Raw genomic sequence first — 19982 nt, forward strand, 5'->3', positions numbered from 1 at the left:
CATGTCTACAATTGCCAACACACAGGTAATGTTTTGGTGTTAGCTAATTTATTATATATTGTATATATTTATTATGCCATCACTTGTTAAGAGCATATTGTAACGCCCCACAAGGGGTGAAGAATAGAAACAGCCACCGGTGCACTTTCAATCGCTTTATTGAACAATCAGTAAGAAAAGAAACACACAATACAAACATTAATTCTCACAGCTGCAGATGGCTGCAGCTCACGCCAAGTAATTCAATACACAGACTGGCTAATGGTTAGCTCTACACTTTCATTTGGTGACGCCCATGTCATTGAGCAGCCCAAGCCCCGCCTTTTAAAACTATCCATCCATCCATTCATTTTCTGTACGGCTTATCCTCACTATACATATGCACATCATATCACATATACAATACAGTACCGGCACCTCACATATAAATGTTATTGTATTTGATAATGCAAAATCAATTATAATCAGAATAATAAATTAGATAATACTTAGAAAATGCGATTCTAAATATATTCGATATCTACAGCCCTAATTGATTTCACTTTTATGACAGTAACTGTCATACAATCAAAGTGAAGTCAAATAGTAGCATTTTAGCATTCTTAACTCAGTTAAGAATGCTAAAATGCCTAACTGACCTTGGTCATTGCTTAAATTCAACTCAACTAAATGCTACTATTTGACACAGCAATGGAGTATTTTTTATACCTCAAAATTGATTATGTTAGACCTTAGAGCTTCCACAGTTTGTCTTCCTTTTACACGACTTCAATTTACCTTCGGAAATTGAATTCTTGTCAGTAACCTATTCAACATGAGCTCTGATCGGAATTGGGGTGGATACTTTTTTCCTCCTGCCTTTTTCTCTTTGCTTCCTATCACTTGAAATTTGGACTATTGTTCACTAATGACCTTAGCTTTCATGCCAGTCTTTAACAACAGTGTATATTTTTCTTTACTGCATGTTTAACTAAAACCATGGACTGACGTCTGATCGAATTGGGCATGTAATTAGTGGCACTAATGCTTTAATTTCCTTCAAACCTTTCTCCTTCCCTTACTCTCACTCCTTCCTTCCACTCATTTATTCCTGCCACTTTGCTCCGGCTCCCGTCTATCTATACTACCATGGAAACCATCCCGCCCTTCACCTGGTTCGTTACCATAGCCATGCTTGTGTGTCCTCGCTCAGTGTCCTGCCACCCCATGGGCTCATTGTCATTCAAGACCGTGCAGGCCCACCCACTCTCTCACAGCCGCAGCCACGACCGCAGCCTCAGCAGGGAGACGGCCTCATCCGCGCCTGCCCGCAGGAGGACCACTGGGACTACACAGGTGAGTCTGACGGACATTGCTGTCTTATCATTCTTCTCCGAAATTGGTTGAAGTCTCACTTTTTCACAAATGGATGGATGACTTTATAATAGACTTTACACCGATTTTATCGGCCTGGTCGGTATCAGCAGATAATTAGCATTTTATGCTGGTCGGGTGATCGGCTTTAATATCGTCATTTGCTGATCCCATCAATGACCCGCAAAAGACAATTACTCCGCGTCGCCATCGTGCACAGTATATTTGAATCCAAAAGCTAGTTTACTTTTAGCCTTGTCGCGTGTCTTTTGACGTAGTACTGTAAATATCTGACGGGCCAAAAAAATAAACATGTCGGAGGTGTGGGACAGAAAACACGTCTGAGACAGACAACACGTAATGCCCGGATCAGATGACAAGAAACTAAAAAAAAAAAAACTACATAAAATGTTTTTCTATTGGCATGACATGCAAATCATTGGCATGGGGATTTTGCGCCCCCTTGTGGAGACATGAGGTCTTCAAAGATTCAGTGAGTGGGTGTGACAAACAAATCTTTGTTGATGGAACATCTTTGTGGGCTCTCACATAGAGCGGAATTCAAGTTTCTGATTAAGGATGATTAATTGCTGTCTTTGATATTTTGGTAACTTTTTTCAATTGCTTCTCCAGACACCACAGAAGAACCGCGACTCTGTCAGGAAGTCATGGAACAACCTGTCGCTGCCCCTGGGTCCTGCTCTTACCTTACCCCTCAAATTGCGGTCCTCATCACCCATCAAAAGGAACAGTAAATTAACAGCGCCCTCTCCTGGCAGGTAAAGTAATATGCAGTTAGATTGCTGTTTTATTTTTTTGGCGATGTAGTTTAAAAAAAACCCATTTCTATCATTTTTACATACATGCATACAGTATACCAAAACAATAAAACAGCACGCAACTGGTCCATGTACATACACTTTCATCAATATTTACCTAATATGACAAAAAATTTAAAATATAATAAATCATATTCACCAGTAGTGCTAATTATATTAAATTTATTAATGTGTTCAGTACATATCACTACAGATGTGTTTTGGTAGTCAAAGTTGTCCGTAACAAGTTTTGCTCTGATCAACCAATCCATCCAGAGGATGGAAAAATGTTGACGTCATCGACTCGGCCTGTGAGGACAAAATGCAGATCTGATTAAAGAAGCAGTCCCATTGCTATTGTAGTGAAAGTTACCTGGGTCAGCGCTACTCATTCTGAAGGCCTTGAGCAGATTAGATTGACGTGGGAATACATGGAGGCTGAAATCTGATTGGACCCAAAAAATCTACACTGTACTGGAAGCAGTGCAGCCAAGAGTAACACTACGAAATGAGTATAATATAACAGACAGTTGTTCCATGAAATGCATTTATTTATTCCCAACAATTAGAATTTAGGTTGTAAATGTCGGTCAGTAGAGACCATTCACCACTGTTTTTTTCCTGCAAACAGGTCTCCTCACAAAATTACAGCATGCCCCCCAACCCCCAAGATGCTCAAGTCTCCCGGGACAGAGCATCCCGGAAACCTGCGCCCTGTCAAGGTGTCGCCTGAGATTGTGCAGCCGTCAACGCCCAGCAAAACCCAAGAAGTGGAAGACGAGCAGGTCCTCAGTCCTCCCCAGCCGGCGGACCATAACAAGACGGAGCAAATGATGACAACCACCACCAGCGGTGAGTTCTTTGGGGATTGAAATGTTGATTTGATGTGAGCTGATTTTTCATTTATGTTTTTTTACAGACCCAGCTCTCAAGCCTTTTGCCGGGACCATGGATCGAGAGGAGGCAAGCCGCATCCTAGCTGAGAACCGGCGGCTGGTCCGCGGGCAGAGAGAGAGGGAGGAAGAGGAGCGAAGGCAGCAAGAGGAGCAGGCGAGGTAAGCTGTTTCACAAGAAGACTTCAGTGGAACCTCCAAAGTCGTACCAAAAGGGTACAGTTTAACATGGGGGGGGGGGGTATGTTATAGACCAGGGGTGTCTAACTCCTTTTAGTGCAGGGACCTCATTCACCCCAAGCTGAGCTCAAGTAAAACAAATAAATGAGAAACAATAGAATTAAATAAATGTTGAAATAAATATTGAAATATATCTAAATAAATAAAAAAATGGGTGGGACGGTGACCGACTGGTTAGCACATCCGCCTCAAAGTTCGGAGGAATCAGGTTCATGTTCTCTCACTGTGCTGTAAATTTGACACTCTTATTATAGACCCACCCTTAATAGATCAAAATCTGCATCTCTTCAGGTTAGCCAAGGAGGAGATTGCTCGCCGCAAGGCAGAGGAGCGAGTGAGGAGAGAGGAGGATGCCCAGCGCCAAGCAGAGGAGAGGAGACTGAAGGAAGAGGAGGAGAGAAAGATGGAGGAGGAGCGACTCCAGCAAGAGAGAGAGGAAGCAGAGAGAGCCCAGAAGCAGGTCAGAGAAATACAAGCAGTGACAGTGAAGAAACCGTTCCGGAGTAAAGTCTCACTCTTCATCTTCAGCGAGAGGAGGAAGAATCTCGGCAGAAAGAGGAGACGGAGAGACTGAGGCAGGAGAGGGAGAAGCACTTCCAGAAAGAGGAGGCCGAGCGGCTGGAAAGGAAGAAGGTGACACGTCGTTTTCAAACACTTTTAAAACGCTATCCTGATGTGCACCAAACAAAAAGCCGCTTTTTGTTCTCATCACAAGCGTCTGGAGGAGATCATGAAGAGGACCAGAAGGTCTGACACAACAGATAAGGTAACCAAATGACGAAATGTGGCACAGCAGACCGCCGCCAAGGCCAAAAAATCCTAAAAACATCAATCTGACTTGTTTTTTTATAGTTTAAGGTCTCACAAAAGCAAGAAATATTAGTGTCAAAGTCACTGTTCTGCTTTTCGCAAAAAAAGTTTTCTCCGCTTTATATTCGTAAAGCAGCCCAAGTTCTAGAGCTGATTACAAAAGAGAGGAAATGAAGAGAATTTTGATTGATTTATTTATTTTTTTGGGTGAAAAAGGGAGTCTATCCTTTATTTCATTGCTTAAATTGTGACAGAACACAATAGAGAGTGGGTCTTGAAAGATCAGTCAAAATGCTCTAAAACGGCTGGCAGTAGGGAATGCAGCTTTGAAAATGGCCACCAGTGAAAATGTTTATATAGACATTAAGGATTGGCTTTCGGAAAACTGGTTCCTGGTGGTGGTTAATGATTGAACATATAGGAAGTCTAGGATTCCCTGCTAAAGCTACTGCCCCCGCGACCTGACCTCGGATAAGCGGAAGAAAATGGATGGATGAATGGAAAATACTAAAATAGATGAATGTTTCTACCAAATTTAAATGTATTGAAATTCACCTGTATGGCTGATCAGTTTTTGTTGTTTTCTGTTTCTAGAAAGTAACCCCCAACAGAGACGGACTAGGTAACTCAACCTAATGTTTTTCTTCGTATTTGCACTATAATACTTGAATTATAGACAACACAAGAATTGCAAGCACAGTAAACATCAGCATTTGCATCAATTTGATGTTTGTCAGTGGCCGCCGCCTCACAGAGCCCATCTGAAGGGACACCGACCCTGCATCGTAATGGCAACGGTTGCCAACCGGACCCCAACCTGACCGCCAGCACTGCCACAGTTTGCCCTCCTGTGCAGAGGTAGACTTACACACACACATCATTCTACACTAGAGAGTAGTCAGAAAGTAATCAACGTAACCTCCTTGGCAGACTGTATTTACGCAAAAAATGATGCCGTGTGTCGCAACACAAAGGAAGAAATCAACACGTGAAGGCTACTAAAACTAAAAAAAAATCTTAATTGGGGCACTCGTAAGTCAAGGTACCATTGTAAACGCCTTTTTCCAATAGAAGTTTGATTCTCAGCAGTTGAGTAAATGAACATGCCTGACCCCCTATAAAAGAAAATATTCTTACAAAATGATGTTTGTATGTACACTGCTAAATGTGCTAGGCCTCTTTTTCCCCTCATCATATCCCAGGGAGAACGGAGAGTTTGAGGAGGTGCTTGAACTGCTTTCGCATCCCAGGTTGCAGGAAGATGAGCTGCAGCAGCAGGAGGGAGAGGAAGACGAGGAGAGAGTTCCTGTCATGGCCTTCAGGGAGAACGGCCTCCCAAAGCCTCTGGGCAGTGGAGTGGACGATAGAGCAGCCCAGCAGGGAGCAGGTAAGTCAGGTGGCTTTTTTTCCAAAAGCACATCAAATCATACACTTTATTAACAAAGGTCTTGGGACACTCTTCCTAATCAATTCATCATTCATTAGTCCTTAATTCATTGACTGACAGCCATTTTCAAAGCACAATTCCCCATATTGCCAGCCATTTTAGAGAATTTGGACTGATCTTTCACGCCCCACAGTATATTGTGTTCTGCTACAGTATAAGCACTGAATCAACCAAAAGACAAAGTAGGGTCTAGACTTTCACCAGAAAATAAAGGTTTGTTTCTGTTTTTTTCTGTTCTTTAGTAATTAGCATTACAACATAGGTTGGTTTCCTCCAAAACACAGGTTTCTGACGTTTTGTGGGGGGGGAAAAAAAAAAAAAAAAAAACATCAAGCAGAATTGGACTTAGAATTTGTGTTAAATATTTATACTGATCGTATAAAACCACAGACAAACGCACAAGGTGAGGCAGACAGTATTCTGCCTCACTAAGGCAGTCTACTTCTAGGCAAGCACAGGCAATTTGCCTGGGATCCAATTTTCTAAACATCTCATTAAAAAGGGCTTTTCCTCTCGATCAAACGTAATTAGTGTTTCTTAATTAGTGTGCGACCATTTTTTAAATTCTTTATCATGATCATTGAACTGCTCCCCCTTCCTATCTAATGGACTGGTCCATCTTCTGACTGCGCAGTTGCAGATTTGATTAGGGAAGAGATACCAACTTATTGGCACGGTTGTGAAGAGGTGACAGTTGTCCCTGCGTTCTAAAATTTGCTCCAAATGAAAGCCAAACGTGGACGATATTACGTATATCTAACTTTGTACTAATTCTCAAAATTAGGCAACCAATCAAAATGGGATCTGGTTAATAAACGAAGACCAACGCCAGAGATTAAATATCTGCTTCAACTGTCAGGTCAGAAAAATGCAAGTCTACCGGTTTTTAATGTCCTGTTACTTACAGTATTTTACGGCAAATACGCAACTCTTTTTAGTTAATAAATTTGTAAATCTTACTCTCTCGGTGCCTCACCAGCCATGATCCTCACCACACGTCATTGTTATACACAGTTAGATAATTCAGAGCCTTTAAAAGTAGCAATACTGAGTTAAGTCATCTTTATTTTCCTTTGTTTAGACGTTGCCTGACAGTGTGTCCGGACAGGATGAGCCGACCATGGAGAACCAGGAAGGAAGACTGTTGGATGCGGAGGATCATGTGAAATCCAAAAAAGGCTCTTAGAGCATTGTAGACGTGCTCAATTCCGCCTTTAAGGACACTTGCACGGTGACAAGAGCATCCGTTTCCCCAAAGACGGTAACCCCAAAGGTCGCCCTTAAATATCTCAGGAGAGGATACTGATTGAGGCAGTATGTTTTTTTTTTTTTTTTTTTTTTTTTTGTTTTTTGTTTTTTTTGGGGTTCCATCCCTTTTCTGAAATAACCACCAGAGGGGGAATATTTGAAATTTACTCCACCTGTGACAGCAAACCAAGATGAGTTGTAAAGTCTTTGATTCTAAAACTTTTTTTTTTTTCTTCCTAGTTTGACAGGCAACGTCAGCAATGCGAGGTGAAAGCGGAACCTTTTTGTTTTCTTCAGAAATGTTACAGGAAAAACGCGTTGGAAGAGGTTTGTGTCACGTGACATTAAGCTGCTCTCAGTGTTTAAAAAAGAAAAAAGTAGAGATTGGGGCAAGGTGCTGGGTTGGACTAGGACGGGCTACTACAGATCTATTTTGATTTTTGTTTTTTTTATTTTATTTAATTGTTGTACATATCAAACTTTATTGCTGTAACCCAACTTTCTGTTCAACATGCGCTCACGACGAGCTCCCGAGATGTTAAATTTAGCAGTAAATCTCATTCATTTGATTGTGAATATTTCGGCATACATGCTGCTAATTGTTTTCGGGCTTACCACGTATAAAGTTAAGATGATAATCGAAAAACAACCTTTCCACTTGGACATGCGTCTCGTGCAGTACTGCCAACATGGATGTTGGTAAAGAAGTGAGCTCACAAATGGCTTAAACAGAAATGTGTATACCATTATAGCAATTCTATAAATAATGTATGAAAGTAAATATATTTTACTAAGAACAACCAGAGTAAAAAGAGGAAAATCTATTCCAGCTGTATTATTTGAAAATAAATCTTTGACGTTAACTTTTCTGTTTGCTGTTTATTTTAAAATGTATTTGTACCACATTTCTTTCCAGTGACAAGGGGCATCTACTCAAATGCAGAGTACCAGGCCTCAATAAGGGGAGAGGCTTTTATTTCTACAAATGCTTTTTAAAATTCCCCCCACCCCATCGATTTGAGGTGAGACATTTACTCAAGTGGACGATGCACCTGGCAATTAATTGAGGCATGGACATCCAAAAAAATAATCTTCACATTGTGGCCAGGAGCATTTATTTACTCAACTACAGAGAGCACTAGGAATCAATTTTGGGGGGCTTTATTTTTGTTATTTTCCCACATAATTAAAAATAGATTAAATACTTTATAATGCTACTGGTACCCCCATCATTTTTATTTCCTGAAATGGCAAAAAAAAAAAAAAAAAAAAAGGTTTGTGAGGTGAGGCATTCAATTATTCTATCCACCCATCCATTTTTTGAGCCGCTTATCCTCACAAGGGTCACGGGAGTGCCGCAGCCTATCCCAGCTACCATCGGGCAGGAGGCAGGGTACACCCTGAACTAGTTGCCAGCCAATCGCAGGGCACATACAAACAAACAACATGCAAACTCCACACAGGCGGGGCCGAGGATTAAACCCCGGTCCTCAGAACTGTGAGGCAGACGTTCTAACCAGTCGTCCACCGTGCCGCCGCTTCAATTATTGAAGTCATTTATTCAAGTGGACCATGTACTTGGTGATTAGTAGGTTAATGGGTGTCTTATTAGGCATTTTTATCCCAAGTATAATTCCACTCACAGCTAAAAATATACAGTGTATATATACAATTCTTACAATGGTGAAGGATGTTTATTTGAGGTGAGGCGTTGATTTATTTGAATGTACAATGCACCTGGCAGTTAATTGGGACATGGTAATCCATTAGCAAACACAGCATTTAAATCTAAACTTTGTGTCCGGGTTGGGATAAGGGGGGAGGCCTTTATTTTTACAAATGCAATTTTAAAAGGTGGGGAATTTTCCACACAAATATAGATTGCAATTCTGTTTAATGCTGGTGGCACAAAAGGTTTACTTGAGGTGAAGCATTTGATTCAGACTATGTACATGATTAATTGCGGCATGGGTAACAACTCGCAAAATTCACCATTGGTACAGACACACCAGTTACATTTCTTGAGGGGAGGTGGTAAGGTTTATTTGAGGTTTGGCGTTTATTTTTTCAAGAAGACTATCCACCTCACAAATCATTGGGGCGTGGATGTTTATTACAAAAATCCACAATTGGTACAAACATCAGTTTTTCTTGAGGGGAGGTGGGAAGGTTTATTTGAGGTAAGGCGTTTATGGTCCATTTGAGGAAATTAGGTAATCAAATATACACAACACACTTGAGGGAGGAAGCTTAAATGTTTTAAAAGTGTCAAATCAGAATGAACAGAAATATTTACATGAGCCAAGTGCACAGTTTTCAAGCCACTTCACAAACCAAAACAGCCAATGTCTGAATGAAATCACATTCTATGCACACGTTTTTCGCTATTCAAAGGGAAGCTGGTGAGGCCGTGTTGCTGTCTTTCACCAGTAGAAGGTCCTGTTCAGGAAACCAGCGGCGACATTAAGCCAGCTGCCGCTCGGGTCGTCCTTGGCGGCGGTCCGCGACACCGCACGGTCCACCTCCTTCTCCGGCCTCTCCTCTTCCTCAGGGAGGTAGTCTGGCAGAGCAGTCTCGCGCTGCGCCGCCCCTCCCAAGGCGCTCAGCGGGATGAAGACCTGACCGAGGAAAAGCCATTGTAGATTGGTTAAGATCAACCTTTTTAAGTTTAATTCCTCATTACTGGAACCTGTAAACAACATGGTTCATATACAGTATCTGCTGGGTATTTTTCACGACATCGCGGTTCTTCACACCCCTGCTATACTGTATATTACACATTGTGTATCTAAAAACAAACAAAACTGCTTTAAAGTCCGCTAATTTATTGCTAAAACATAACAGACAAACGCGATAGACAGCCTTACAAATAGCATCTGTGTTTGCAGTGTTATATCCCTTTACGTAGACATATTCTTTATCCTCTGCGAAGAATTACTAATATGACTGCGGCTTTTTTCTTTTTGTTTTTTTTGAGTGACCGTCTGTGTACATCTGTATTATACAATGACAAGGTGCACACACTAGAAGGAGCAGCACAATGGCCATTGAATGGATCAAAAAATGTGGCTAAAACTGTTGAATTCTTTACATTTTTCATAATTTAAATTATAGAGTGCTATTATGTACCCCGCCTCCTGCCAGATGATAGCTGGGATTGGCTCCAGCACTCCCGTGACCCTTGTGAGGATAAGCGGCTCAGAAGTCTCCATCTCTAGAGTGGTATTATCCTTGTTAGAAATGCATTCAAATACTGTACTAAGGGTGGTATGAGTTCTTTTTTCCTTAGGAGGCCCAGAAAATTATTGTAGGGAAGCCGCTTATTTAAGTGGACAATGATTCAATCTTGGGAAACTTTAGCATAAACAGGATGAAATGAAAGTGTTTTGCTTTTTGTGTCTTTTTCTGATGACACCAGTGATAGCAAAGAGCAGGAAATTGAACTTACTATGTCACAAACCCCTCCATTACGTGTCCGTCTGTCACGGTCAAACTGAGTAATTTTACTTAGTAATTTACTGATGGTACAAGTGGGACTGACCTCATCTCCTGCCTCATTCTTCACCACCTGTTGGGCAGACAACACCTTGGTGGCGGCGATGGCTGAGGCCAGACTCTGCGAACATACGAATGAAAATGAGTAATATTTCGATTCAAAGCTTCTCAAGTGTACCCGTCGAAGTGTCACCTCACCTCAGTTGGAAGGTCGGAGCGAATGCGCACGGTGCATCTCTTGGAGGCCATCTGAAATGTGAAGCTGATCACGCCTCGGACCTTCAGCAGAGCCTCCTCGCACAAGCCTCGCTGGTGCTGCGTCATAAACGCGTCACAATTAAATTGGTACCCTGACTGCTGAGTGTAATTTGTTCTGTGACCAAGCACATAATTTACTTATTTAGCAAATATTTTTAGAATAAATTATTCAAACTTTAAACTATTTTAAATTATTAAACCATATTAATACAATATATGCATGTTAGGTACAAGTATTATTTTTGACCACTTGGGGTTGCCATCCTCCCATTCAACACACTGTAGTATCTGTGACTTTGAATATGTGGCTTTAAAAGGCAGCGCCTAGGCTGAGTGATGTGGGAGGCAGTGAATGAAAATGTAGAGTTGGCTGTCGTGAGCTCAGGTTAGCACCTGTCTTAACTGGCTGACAAAAAAATAATAATCTAATTTAAAAATATATATATTTATATCGACCAAACAACAACTTGGAAAAACTTACGAGTGCCCCAAAAAAGTTGGGGCACTCGTAAGTCAAGGCATGACTGTCTCATGTCAACTCACAACGCTGTCCAGGCCCTGAATGTGCAACGTGACGCACTTGGCTTTCTTGTTAGACGAGTTGAGGAAGAACTGCGATTTTTGCCTCCTCTCCCTCTCCGTCGTACGATGGACAGGACGAGGAGGCGCGCTGAGAATTCCATACACCTCCTTCGCCAAACTCGTCACGTCGACAGACAGCTCCTCCCTATGTGAGGAAACAATGTTTACTTTATGACCATTCTTGTACTATCCAACTAGTACCACAAGGAATGTGTGGTTCTTGACAGTTAAAGACCCACTGAGCAAGTGGTTTTGATAGTGTTTACATATGCCATAATTCAACAAATAAAAATGTATTCTATTCACTTCAAATTATAGAGAAAAAAATAACATTTTAGAAAAAAAGCTTTTTTTTTCACCTTTCAAAATTCTTTTGAAAATTAGTTTGACGATTGCTGTCCTAATATTTTGGCAAGATCATTTTTTGTCCAATGAACAGCATTTATTTCTAAGTGCTTTTTTTTTTTTAATCTGAAAAACAAAAACAAAGTACTTTTCTTGTCATTTCCAGATTTGAAAAAGCAAAACAAATTTGGAGATGCATCCTTTTCATTGGACAGTAACTGTGTATATTTTACCTGGTTCCCTTTATCTACTGTGATATTTATGTAATTACTATTATTGTCTAATGCAAAACAAGTATCCCCAAATTTGGGGATTTTTTTCAAATCTTAAACTTTTTTTATTAAACGTTTTTCATATGAAAATAAAATCCTAGAAATTTAAGACTTTTTTTTTTGTATATTCTTATGTATTACTTGATGAATGTTAAGGTAGACATAATTTAACTCAGTCAAGTTTACACGAGGCTGCTGTCCAATACCAAGGATGCATCTCTAAATTTTTTAATTTTTCAACTAGACAGGCCTTGTGGCATCATGTGGTATATTAGAGCATTCCAAAGAGAGGATAAAACAGCAAATAGGCAAGTATTTTTTTCTTTATTTTTAGGCATAGAACAGGATATATTCCCCCCCAAATCAGTGAAATTATCAAGTAGCAAGTAGGCAGGCAAACACTGAATGTAGTCTCTGACCTTGATACACTTTGGGGGGAAAAAAAACAATTCATGGGGAAAACTCTTAAATTGAGGTAGATAACAACATTGGCACACACAAAAAATATAGATCCTCACCTAGCCACAATGTTCTCCAGGCTCACCATCATCCCCAGCTCATTCTTCATGGTTGGAATGTTAGGGGACAACTCAGCCAAGTACCGGATCGTCTACAAGGATGAAATTAGGAGCGAGTGACAATACAGTAGTTTGTAGTAATATCTCCTGTTCAGCTCGAGCCAGTGTTTAAGTGAGACACACTTCCACACCTGCAGGGTGGCTAGCAGCACTTCCGGGCTCCGGTGGTCCAGAAAGAGGACCAGCCCGGGGAGGCAGCCTTGGTCCTGCACGATGGCCTCTCGGTTCTGGGGCTCCGAGGCCAGATCCCGCAGCTGGCTCACCACCGACAACGCGTCCATCATCTTGAAAAAACTGTCAAGACGTTTAATTATGCACCAATCACATCTGTACACGCTATTTGGTCGTGAAGTACACATTTGAACCAAGTGTCAAATGCTAAGCGGTAGCATTGTGGCTAACTACTTTTAACACTCATAAAAGTAGATCAACAATCAGCGTGATAATAACGCTGAATGTTCCAAGCGAATAATCTTGGCGTAACGAATGTGTTTTGTTAAAAAGAAAGAAGCTTTAAAGTTGACTGGTCATGTTTTCCTTACCCAGGACAAAAGCAGCTCGTGGACACAAATACAAATTTGGGAGGATATCACAGTGCTGACACGCGATTGGTCAACAGAGGTGCTACGCCGCAACATCAGCTCATACAATTGGCGGCCGCATTCTAGACCATTCAGAGAGGTTTATACCAGTTGAACGTTTTATTTGACTTTAGTAAGACTTCCGGAGTCAACCGAACAAGCATGAAACAAGGTTTTATTGCATTTTTTAAGTTGCAAAAATTACCTATAATTTTATAAAATGAAGAATTGGAACGAGGGCGAATGGGGAAGGTTGTAACTAAAGCAAGAACAAACGGTGAGTTTTGCATTTTTGTAAATGTCCTGTTTTTTGTGTGGTTTTATGGCGTTGCTTTTTCCTCAAATGGAATGCGGATTTTGTTGGCATTTTGTTATTTTAAACCTAATTATGGCACATGTTAAAGTGCTTAATTTAAGCATAGAATCAAATGGGTGGTTAGGCACAACGTCAGTGACCGGTTGTGATACGTTCAGGTGGTATTGGTAAGTATTTCCAAATAAAAGTTTTCCAAGATTATGATGCAGTTTTCACAAAATTTTTATTTTTTTTAACATACAGTGGTGCCTTGAGATACCGGTTTAAATTTGTTCTGTGACCATGATCGTAACTCAAAACAGTCGCAACCTCAAATCACCTTTCCCCATTGAAATGAATGCAATTTCCATTAATTCGTTCAAGCCTCCCTGGAAAAAAAAAATAAATAAATAAAAAAAAAAAATATATATTTTTTAATGTGTATATATATATATATATATATATATATATATATATATATATTGATGTATATATTTATATTTATATATATATATATATCAGAATCAGAATCCTCTTTATTTGCCAAGTATGTCCAAAACACACAAGGAATTTGTCTCCGGTAGTTGGAGCCGCTCTAGTACAACAAACAGTCAATTTACAGAACACTTTGGGGACATAAAGACATTGACAAAAAACAATTGTGCACAAAGATGCAGAGTCCTCTAGCACTTAGAGCAGTTCGAACGACTAATATTGCAATAGTCCAGTGCAATGACCATTGTGCAAAGGGCGGTGAGACTTCAAGGAGTGTATGCGGTTTAAAGTGACGAGTAGTGCGATCATCTGGGACAATGTTGGTTGTGCATATATATATATATATACGCAGAGGATAAAGAATATATGCCCGTGAATACTGTTATATTATCGGTCTACATGTGTTTGTTCGCCGTTTGTGTTCAAATATCTGTTTCCTTAAAGCCGTACAACACCTCCACATGGATGCTATACATTAGCCCTGCTATGGCGTTTCCCATTATGTGTTAGCATTACGCTAAGATAAAGATTTGTTCACTATCCCCAACTGCTGCTTGTTGTGAAGTGAGTTGAGTTTACTGCCACCATACACCGCTCGTATCTCGAATGTTTACAAGTGAAACACCAGCCGACCAATGGCTCATGTCTTGAAAAACTGTTAAGTGGGGTCACTCGTATCTCAAGGCACCACTATATCGTGTGCAGTTCATCAGGTGTGATGCGTGTGACTTAAGATGTTGTCACATTGTGTCCGTCAGCAGAAAAAAAGTGAGCTGCGATGTCTTTGCTTGAGGATGCACTGGACGTGCTGCACATGGTGCTGGACTATTTTGGAGTGCCTCCAGAAATTGTGAGTTGGGTTATTGATTTAAAATGAATGATTGCCACGCCTCTCGCCCAAAGTGAGCTAGGATAGGCTTCACCACTCCCGCGACCCTAGTGAGGGATATGCGGTATACAGAGAATGAATGAATGGTTGCTCAGTTTTTATTTCTTGTCTCCTCTTGTGCTTTTCATGTAGCTGGTGCCAGTGTGGGACAGTCCGCTGTGTGGACAGTATCGCAGCATTGTGAGAATGATCGGGTCCAACCTGCCTCTGACACCCACGGCACGGGTCTACTTTCAGGTAGTACTTCTTCACAGTCCTACCTTGACTTGTTTTATATTAAATTTTCACTTTGTTTGCACTGCAAGTTTAAAAAAATTTTTTTTTAAGAATAATAATAATAATAGTAATTATAATAGATCCATTCATCCATTTTCTGAGCTGCTTCTCCTCACTAGGGTCGCGGGCGTGCTGGAGCCTATCCCAGCTGTCATCGGGCAGGAGGCGGGGTACACCCTGAACTGGTTGCCAGCCAATCACAGGGCACATATAAACAAACAACCATTCGCACTCACATTCACACCTACGGGCAATTTTGAGTTGTCAATTAACCTACCATGCATGTTTTTGGGATGTGGGAGGAAACCGGAAAGCCCACGCAGGCACAGGGAGAACATGCAAACTCCACACAGGCGGGGGCCGGGGTTTGAACCCCAGACCTCAAAACTGTGAGGCCGACGCTCTAACCAGTCGACCACCGTGCCGCAATTATAATAGATATTCTTGTAAAAAAATAAAAATAAATAAAGGCCTCTTTAATAAACACCTTATCGCAAAAAGCATAACTATTTTTAAAACCGCTTTTGTATATATGAACGCCCCCTCTCTGAGAAGTGCCCTACTGCTAATAATAATAACAATACTGTAATAATTATAGAAGGTTATCTTTTAAAAATGCCTTTGTTAAAAAAAAATCTTGTTTATTCAACAATGTGCCTTTATTTACAGGTATATACTGGTAATACAATAAAATTTGATTTAATATGTCATCTAATTCAATTCCAACTTTTCATTGTCGTTATATTCCTTCCGCATTTGGCACATCAGCTCCCGCTCCTCACCTCCAGCCCGCACAGATACATGGATGTCGCCATGGAAACGCCAGCCATCCCATCATTCGCTGACGTTCTGTGGGTACTTGAGGATGGTTTTGCCAAGACCAGGTACCATGATGAACACAAACCAAACACCGGCTACTTGCTATCATTTGTTGATCAATTTGCACGTTCTTAGGCACCATCTACCACTAAAGAAGCCTCCAGGACGACGACTGGTGGGAGGCGGATGCGTTGGACAAAAGACAAACCCGGAAGCCTTGGAGAAGATCTCTGCGCTGGAGAGCGAACTGTTCAAGCTGCAAGCTCAGATAGCCATTCTTGTTACTGCCACTCAGGCCACGGGTACGCAAAAAAAAATAAAAAATGTAAAATATTTTTTTTCAACTTATTTTTCTTAGCCATAAATGGGCTAAAGGCAATGCGCATAGATGTCACAGTGAATATAAGGCTTCAAGCAACTGCTATTTTAACACACACAGGGCAGCAACACATACAAAGAGAGTATACAACAATACTCATTTGTAGATGTTTTCAACACTTGTAGATCTGCCAGAGTCCCAAAATGCAATCGGAACGCCGTTGATGTCACCTGCGGCTCTCACATCCACGCCATGCTGTGCTCCCCCGCCTCCTCTTCCTCCTCCTCCGCCGCCTCTTCCTCCTCCTCCACCGCTATGTCCCAGCTCGTCGTCCGTAGGCGAGCTGATCCGACGACGCAAGTGTCACGGGAAGGACACGGAAACGAAACAGCTCAAAGCTGTTCAGAGCATGCCCTCCATGTTGGATGTACTCAAAGACTTGAAGCAAGTGAAGCTGCGCTCTGTGGAGAGGTCAGTTCAAAAGTGACAGCTGTGTATAAACCCTAAACACATAACAAGTAAAGTGCATTTAAACTTAAATAAAGTTTATTTTCTTTTGGAAATAATAATAAAAGTAAAAATTTGCCATTTAGTTATTTGTGCTTATAGAGTACAAAAGTAAAGACATGATGACAGCTCTGTATTGAAAAAGTAAAGTGCACTTATACTTGAACAATATTTCTATACTTATTAGGTTTAGGGTTGCTATTATGATTTACAGGGTTTTTAAGTAATACCTCACTAAGTAGCATGTTTGGAGCATTGAATCGATTCAGAGGATTTTCTCAATCAATACTGAATTGCAGGGGAAGTATGGCAATACATTGATGAATCAGTATTTTTACCCACCCTCTAACAGGAACATGAAGTCCAACAGAACAGAAACAGGAAGTCCGACATAACAGCAACGGAACAAGAACAGAAAATCTGACAGTACAGGAACAGATTGGGAATTTGAACAGGATCAGAAAGTCTGACAGAACAGCAACTCATCTAGAACAGGTCGGGAAGTCAAACGGAACAGAAAGTCGGATAGAGCAGAAACAGTAAGTCGGACACAACATGAACAGCAAGTCAGAAAGAACAGGAAGTCTGACAGAACAGGAACAGGTAGTCGGACAAAAGAGGAACAGGTTGGGCGTTCGAACAGAGCAGGAACAGAAAGTCGGACATAATATGACCAGGAAGTCGAACAGAACAGGAACAGCAAGCCCGATAGAGCAAGAATCCAGATCGACACACACAACGGAAATTATTTCAAAAACAAAAGTATAAAGATTTTAAAAAGCTCTGCACACACACAGCATCATGAGTGAATCACAGTCAGCGACTCACACCCGCACACCCGGCAATTAACCCTTGCACTCAGACTCTTTGCAACTGAAAAACTGTAACCCCTGGTGTTCTTATCAGGAAACAACGTGGCCACATACAGTGTACTTTAGTGCGTTATTTTTTAACTGAACCACAAACAACATGGTACAATTGTCAAGGAAGAAATGGAAGGATCAGCACAATCTCCACTGAATTGAAGCACCAACTGTTTTCAAACTGGCCTTAGTTTGACAGTTGAATCCCTGCTCTTTATTCATTATACAAACGGCAATTCCAATGAAGTAGGGATATTGCGGAAACCTAAATGAAAACTGAATACAATGATTTGCAAATCCTTTTCAATCTATATTCAAATGAATACACTACAAAAACAAGATATTTAATGTACAAACTGATTAACTTAGTGTTTTTGTTTTTTTTTTAATATTCACTTAATTTGAATTTGATGTCAGCAACATGTAAAAAAAAAAAAAAAAAAAAAGCTAGCACTTCATAATTTGCCACACATTTTCAATGGGAGACAGGTCTGGACTAGCAGCTAGTCTAGTACTGACACTCTTTTAATACGAAGCCACGCTGTTGTAACATATGCAGAATGTGGCTAGGAATTGTCTTGCTGAAATAAGCAGAGATGTGCCTGAAAAAGACGTTGCTTGGATGGCAGCATATTTCACTCCAAAACCTGTAAGTGCCTTGCAGCATTAATGGTGCCTTCACACATGTGCAAATTACCCATGCCATGGGGACTAACACACCCTCATGCCATCACAGATGCTGGCTTTTGAACTTTGCACTGATAACAATCCAGATGGTCCTTTTCCTCTTTAGCCCGGAGGACACGACATCCATGATTTATATAAAACTATTTGAAATGTGGACTCGTCAGACCACAGTACACTTTTCCACTTCACTCTCAGATGAGCTCAGGCACAGAGCTGTTGATCTTTGCATAGTTACAGTTGTAACTTGCTTTTATAGATGTAGTGACAAACTGTGGAGACAATGGTTTTCTGAAGTGTTCCTGTGCCCATGTGGCAATATCCTTCGCACAATGATGTCAGTTTTTAATGCAGCCTGAGGGATTGAAGGTCACGGATATTCAGAGTTTGTTTTCGGCCTTGCCGCTTACATGCAGCAATTTCTCCAGCTTCTCTCAATCCTTTGATGATATTATGGAGTGTAGATGATGAAATCCCTAAATTGCTTGCAATTTTACTTTGAAGAAACTCAAACTGAACCTTGCCCCATCCTTGCTTGTGAATAACTGAGCCTTTCGGGAATGCTCCTTTTGTACCCAATCCTGACACTCACCTGTTTACATTTAAGGATGGACAATTTTTCCCGTTGCAGATCACCAGGTGGCACGCCAGTCCCAAGGAGGTGTATCAAAGGGGGCGCGACCATTGCGAACGACCCAGTGGTTCTGATAGCCGAGGCCCTCAAGAGGAAGTTTGCTCAGCATCGTCACAACAATTCTTCGGACAAAGAGAATTCCCTGGAATGTTCGCCGTTCGGCAGTCCGGACTCACCCAAGGTTTGTTGAGCAACCAAATTTACTTTACTTGGTTTCTTCAGTTGTATTTTAAAATAATTACTGAATTAGTTTATTGAAATGGTTTTGATTAGAAGTTGACATGTTCAAAGAGACCGAGCCGTGACAGTCAGATGTGACGTCAGCCAGCTCGGGAAGCTGGAATATTGCGCCCCACTTCGGTCCTATTTGTTGCATTGAAAAGGAGATTTGTCAAATGTCAAACTTTTAACCCGAGTCGATGCGTAAAGAATTTTGCGCCCCAGACCGGAAATGCATCACAAAATCACAAAACAGAGATCAACAACTTTTCTCATCATTAACTGTATAGTATGTATCCGGCTCATCTAAAAATCGTCAAAATATTTTTTCTTTTAATAACAATATTTAGATGAAAAATGTTTGTCTTCAAGGAATGTAATGTGGTGACCACCGTGCGTGGTGTGGCGGCGCCCTAACGCCCGCTAATTGAAGAGTTGCCACTGATCAACACATTTTGTCAAATATGTTGAACAAAATATTGTGAAAATACACCCTTGTCTCTATTGTTTAATCTCTTTAAATATGTATGCATATAATGGAATTTTATGTTGCAGATGTTCCATCATGCTCGACGCAACAAGGGGCTTTTCCATTTGTGATCATGTCCGTGAACCCTGAAAATCCCAACGTCTGTTCCCGCATCTCCAGTTTCCACAGGTTGTTAAATTGTTTTTTTTTTTAGTTTTGATTTTAAGTGCCAGCCATAAGAGTGCTCGCCACACAGTGAGCTCACTTTTATGTTGTATGTCAAGTGTTTTACGATTCGTTGTATAAAGCTGTTATATTTTATTTTGGATGCCCAAGCGGAAAAAATACAGCAGTAAGCTGAATTATTTCCTTTTGGAATTCTCGAGGAGGATTCTACAAATTTAGCACGGATTGTTAGGCCCACAAGGATTCATACGCTGATCAGATCTTGATTTGAAATCTATGGTATGATTAATTTTGGGCTCATCTGTAATCTTTGTGTTCATTTACCTGCTGAGATATATTATTATTATTAACTCATTCCAAGCCCAAAAACACTTTTATGATTTGTGACGTTCACATTCTGTGCAGCC

At 40.8% G+C, this 19982-nt stretch overlaps 3 protein-coding genes across 9 annotated transcripts in view; 2 read left to right on the forward strand and 1 right to left on the reverse strand.

Moving 5' to 3' along the window:
• map7b (microtubule-associated protein 7b) overlaps positions 1-7672 on the forward strand; it is a 28197-nt gene extending 20525 nt beyond the window's left edge. For 4 of the 6 annotated variants that reach the window (XM_061704595.1, XM_061704591.1, XM_061704594.1 and 1 more), the window contains 11 exons: positions 1169-1335; positions 1987-2132; positions 2803-3023; positions 3091-3226; positions 3596-3764; positions 3833-3937; positions 4020-4070; positions 4709-4736; positions 4852-4972; positions 5317-5501; positions 6643-7672. In XM_061704595.1, coding sequence (XP_061560579.1) covers positions 1169-1335; positions 1987-2132; positions 2803-3023; positions 3091-3226; positions 3596-3764; positions 3833-3937; positions 4020-4070; positions 4709-4736; positions 4852-4972; positions 5317-5501; positions 6643-6653 — 1340 coding nt within the window. In that variant the 3' untranslated portion in view covers positions 6654-7672. The remainder of the gene's footprint in view (positions 1-1168; positions 1336-1986; positions 2133-2802; positions 3024-3090; positions 3227-3595; positions 3765-3832; positions 3938-4019; positions 4071-4708; positions 4737-4851; positions 4973-5316; positions 5502-6642) is intronic. The other 2 variants (XM_061704593.1, XM_061704592.1) reach the window with 2 other exon arrangements.
• Positions 7673-8821: 1149 nt separating this feature from the next.
• On the reverse strand, positions 8822-12937 carry armc1l (armadillo repeat containing 1, like). The gene is made up of 7 exons (XM_061704509.1): positions 12882-12937; positions 12471-12633; positions 12280-12371; positions 11106-11289; positions 10503-10619; positions 10351-10425; positions 8822-9427 (listed from the first exon to the last, which is right to left on the reverse strand). Exons 2-7 carry the CDS (start codon positions 12621-12623, stop codon positions 9233-9235), a joined length of 816 nt encoding a protein of 271 aa, XP_061560493.1. The 5' UTR covers positions 12624-12633; positions 12882-12937; the 3' UTR covers positions 8822-9232.
• A 99-nt stretch (positions 12938-13036) lies between these two features.
• Positions 13037-19982, forward strand: mtfr2 (mitochondrial fission regulator 2). 2 transcript variants are annotated; one of them, XM_061704576.1, is made up of 8 exons: positions 13037-13197; positions 14469-14560; positions 14732-14836; positions 15644-15759; positions 15830-15996; positions 16199-16484; positions 18699-18882; positions 19476-19982. In XM_061704576.1, the coding sequence occupies exons 2-8, from the start codon at positions 14489-14491 to the stop codon at positions 19518-19520; spliced, it is 975 nt and encodes a 324-aa protein (XP_061560560.1). In that variant the 5' UTR covers positions 13037-13197; positions 14469-14488; the 3' UTR covers positions 19521-19982. The 2 variants fall into 2 exon arrangements, with proteins under 2 accessions (XP_061560560.1, XP_061560559.1); XM_061704575.1 differs by having other exon boundaries at positions 14472-14560.

Source organism: Phycodurus eques, chromosome 18, assembly GCF_024500275.1.
Source record: "Phycodurus eques isolate BA_2022a chromosome 18, UOR_Pequ_1.1, whole genome shotgun sequence".
NCBI lineage: Eukaryota > Metazoa > Chordata > Actinopteri > Syngnathiformes > Syngnathidae > Phycodurus > Phycodurus eques.

Coding starts and splice junctions, on each gene's coding strand:
- armc1l (XM_061704509.1), bottom strand. CDS start 12,623: ATGATGGACGCGTTGTCGGTGGTGAGCCAGCTGCGGGATCTGGCCTCG. Junction 11,290..12,279: donor CTGGAGAACATTGTGGCTAG/GTGAGGATCTAT, acceptor TTCCTCACATAG/GGAGGAGCTGTCTGTCGACG. Junction 10,620..11,105: donor TTCAGGGCCTGGACAGCGTT/GTGAGTTGACAT, acceptor TTTATGACGCAG/CACCAGCGAGGCTTGTGCGA.
- mtfr2 (XM_061704576.1), top strand. CDS start 14,489: ATGTCTTTGCTTGAGGATGCACTGGACGTGCTGCACATGGTGCTGGAC. Junction 14,561..14,731: donor TTGGAGTGCCTCCAGAAATT/GTGAGTTGGGTT, acceptor CTTTTCATGTAG/CTGGTGCCAGTGTGGGACAG. Junction 16,485..18,698: donor AAGCTGCGCTCTGTGGAGAG/GTCAGTTCAAAA, acceptor TTCCCGTTGCAG/ATCACCAGGTGGCACGCCAG.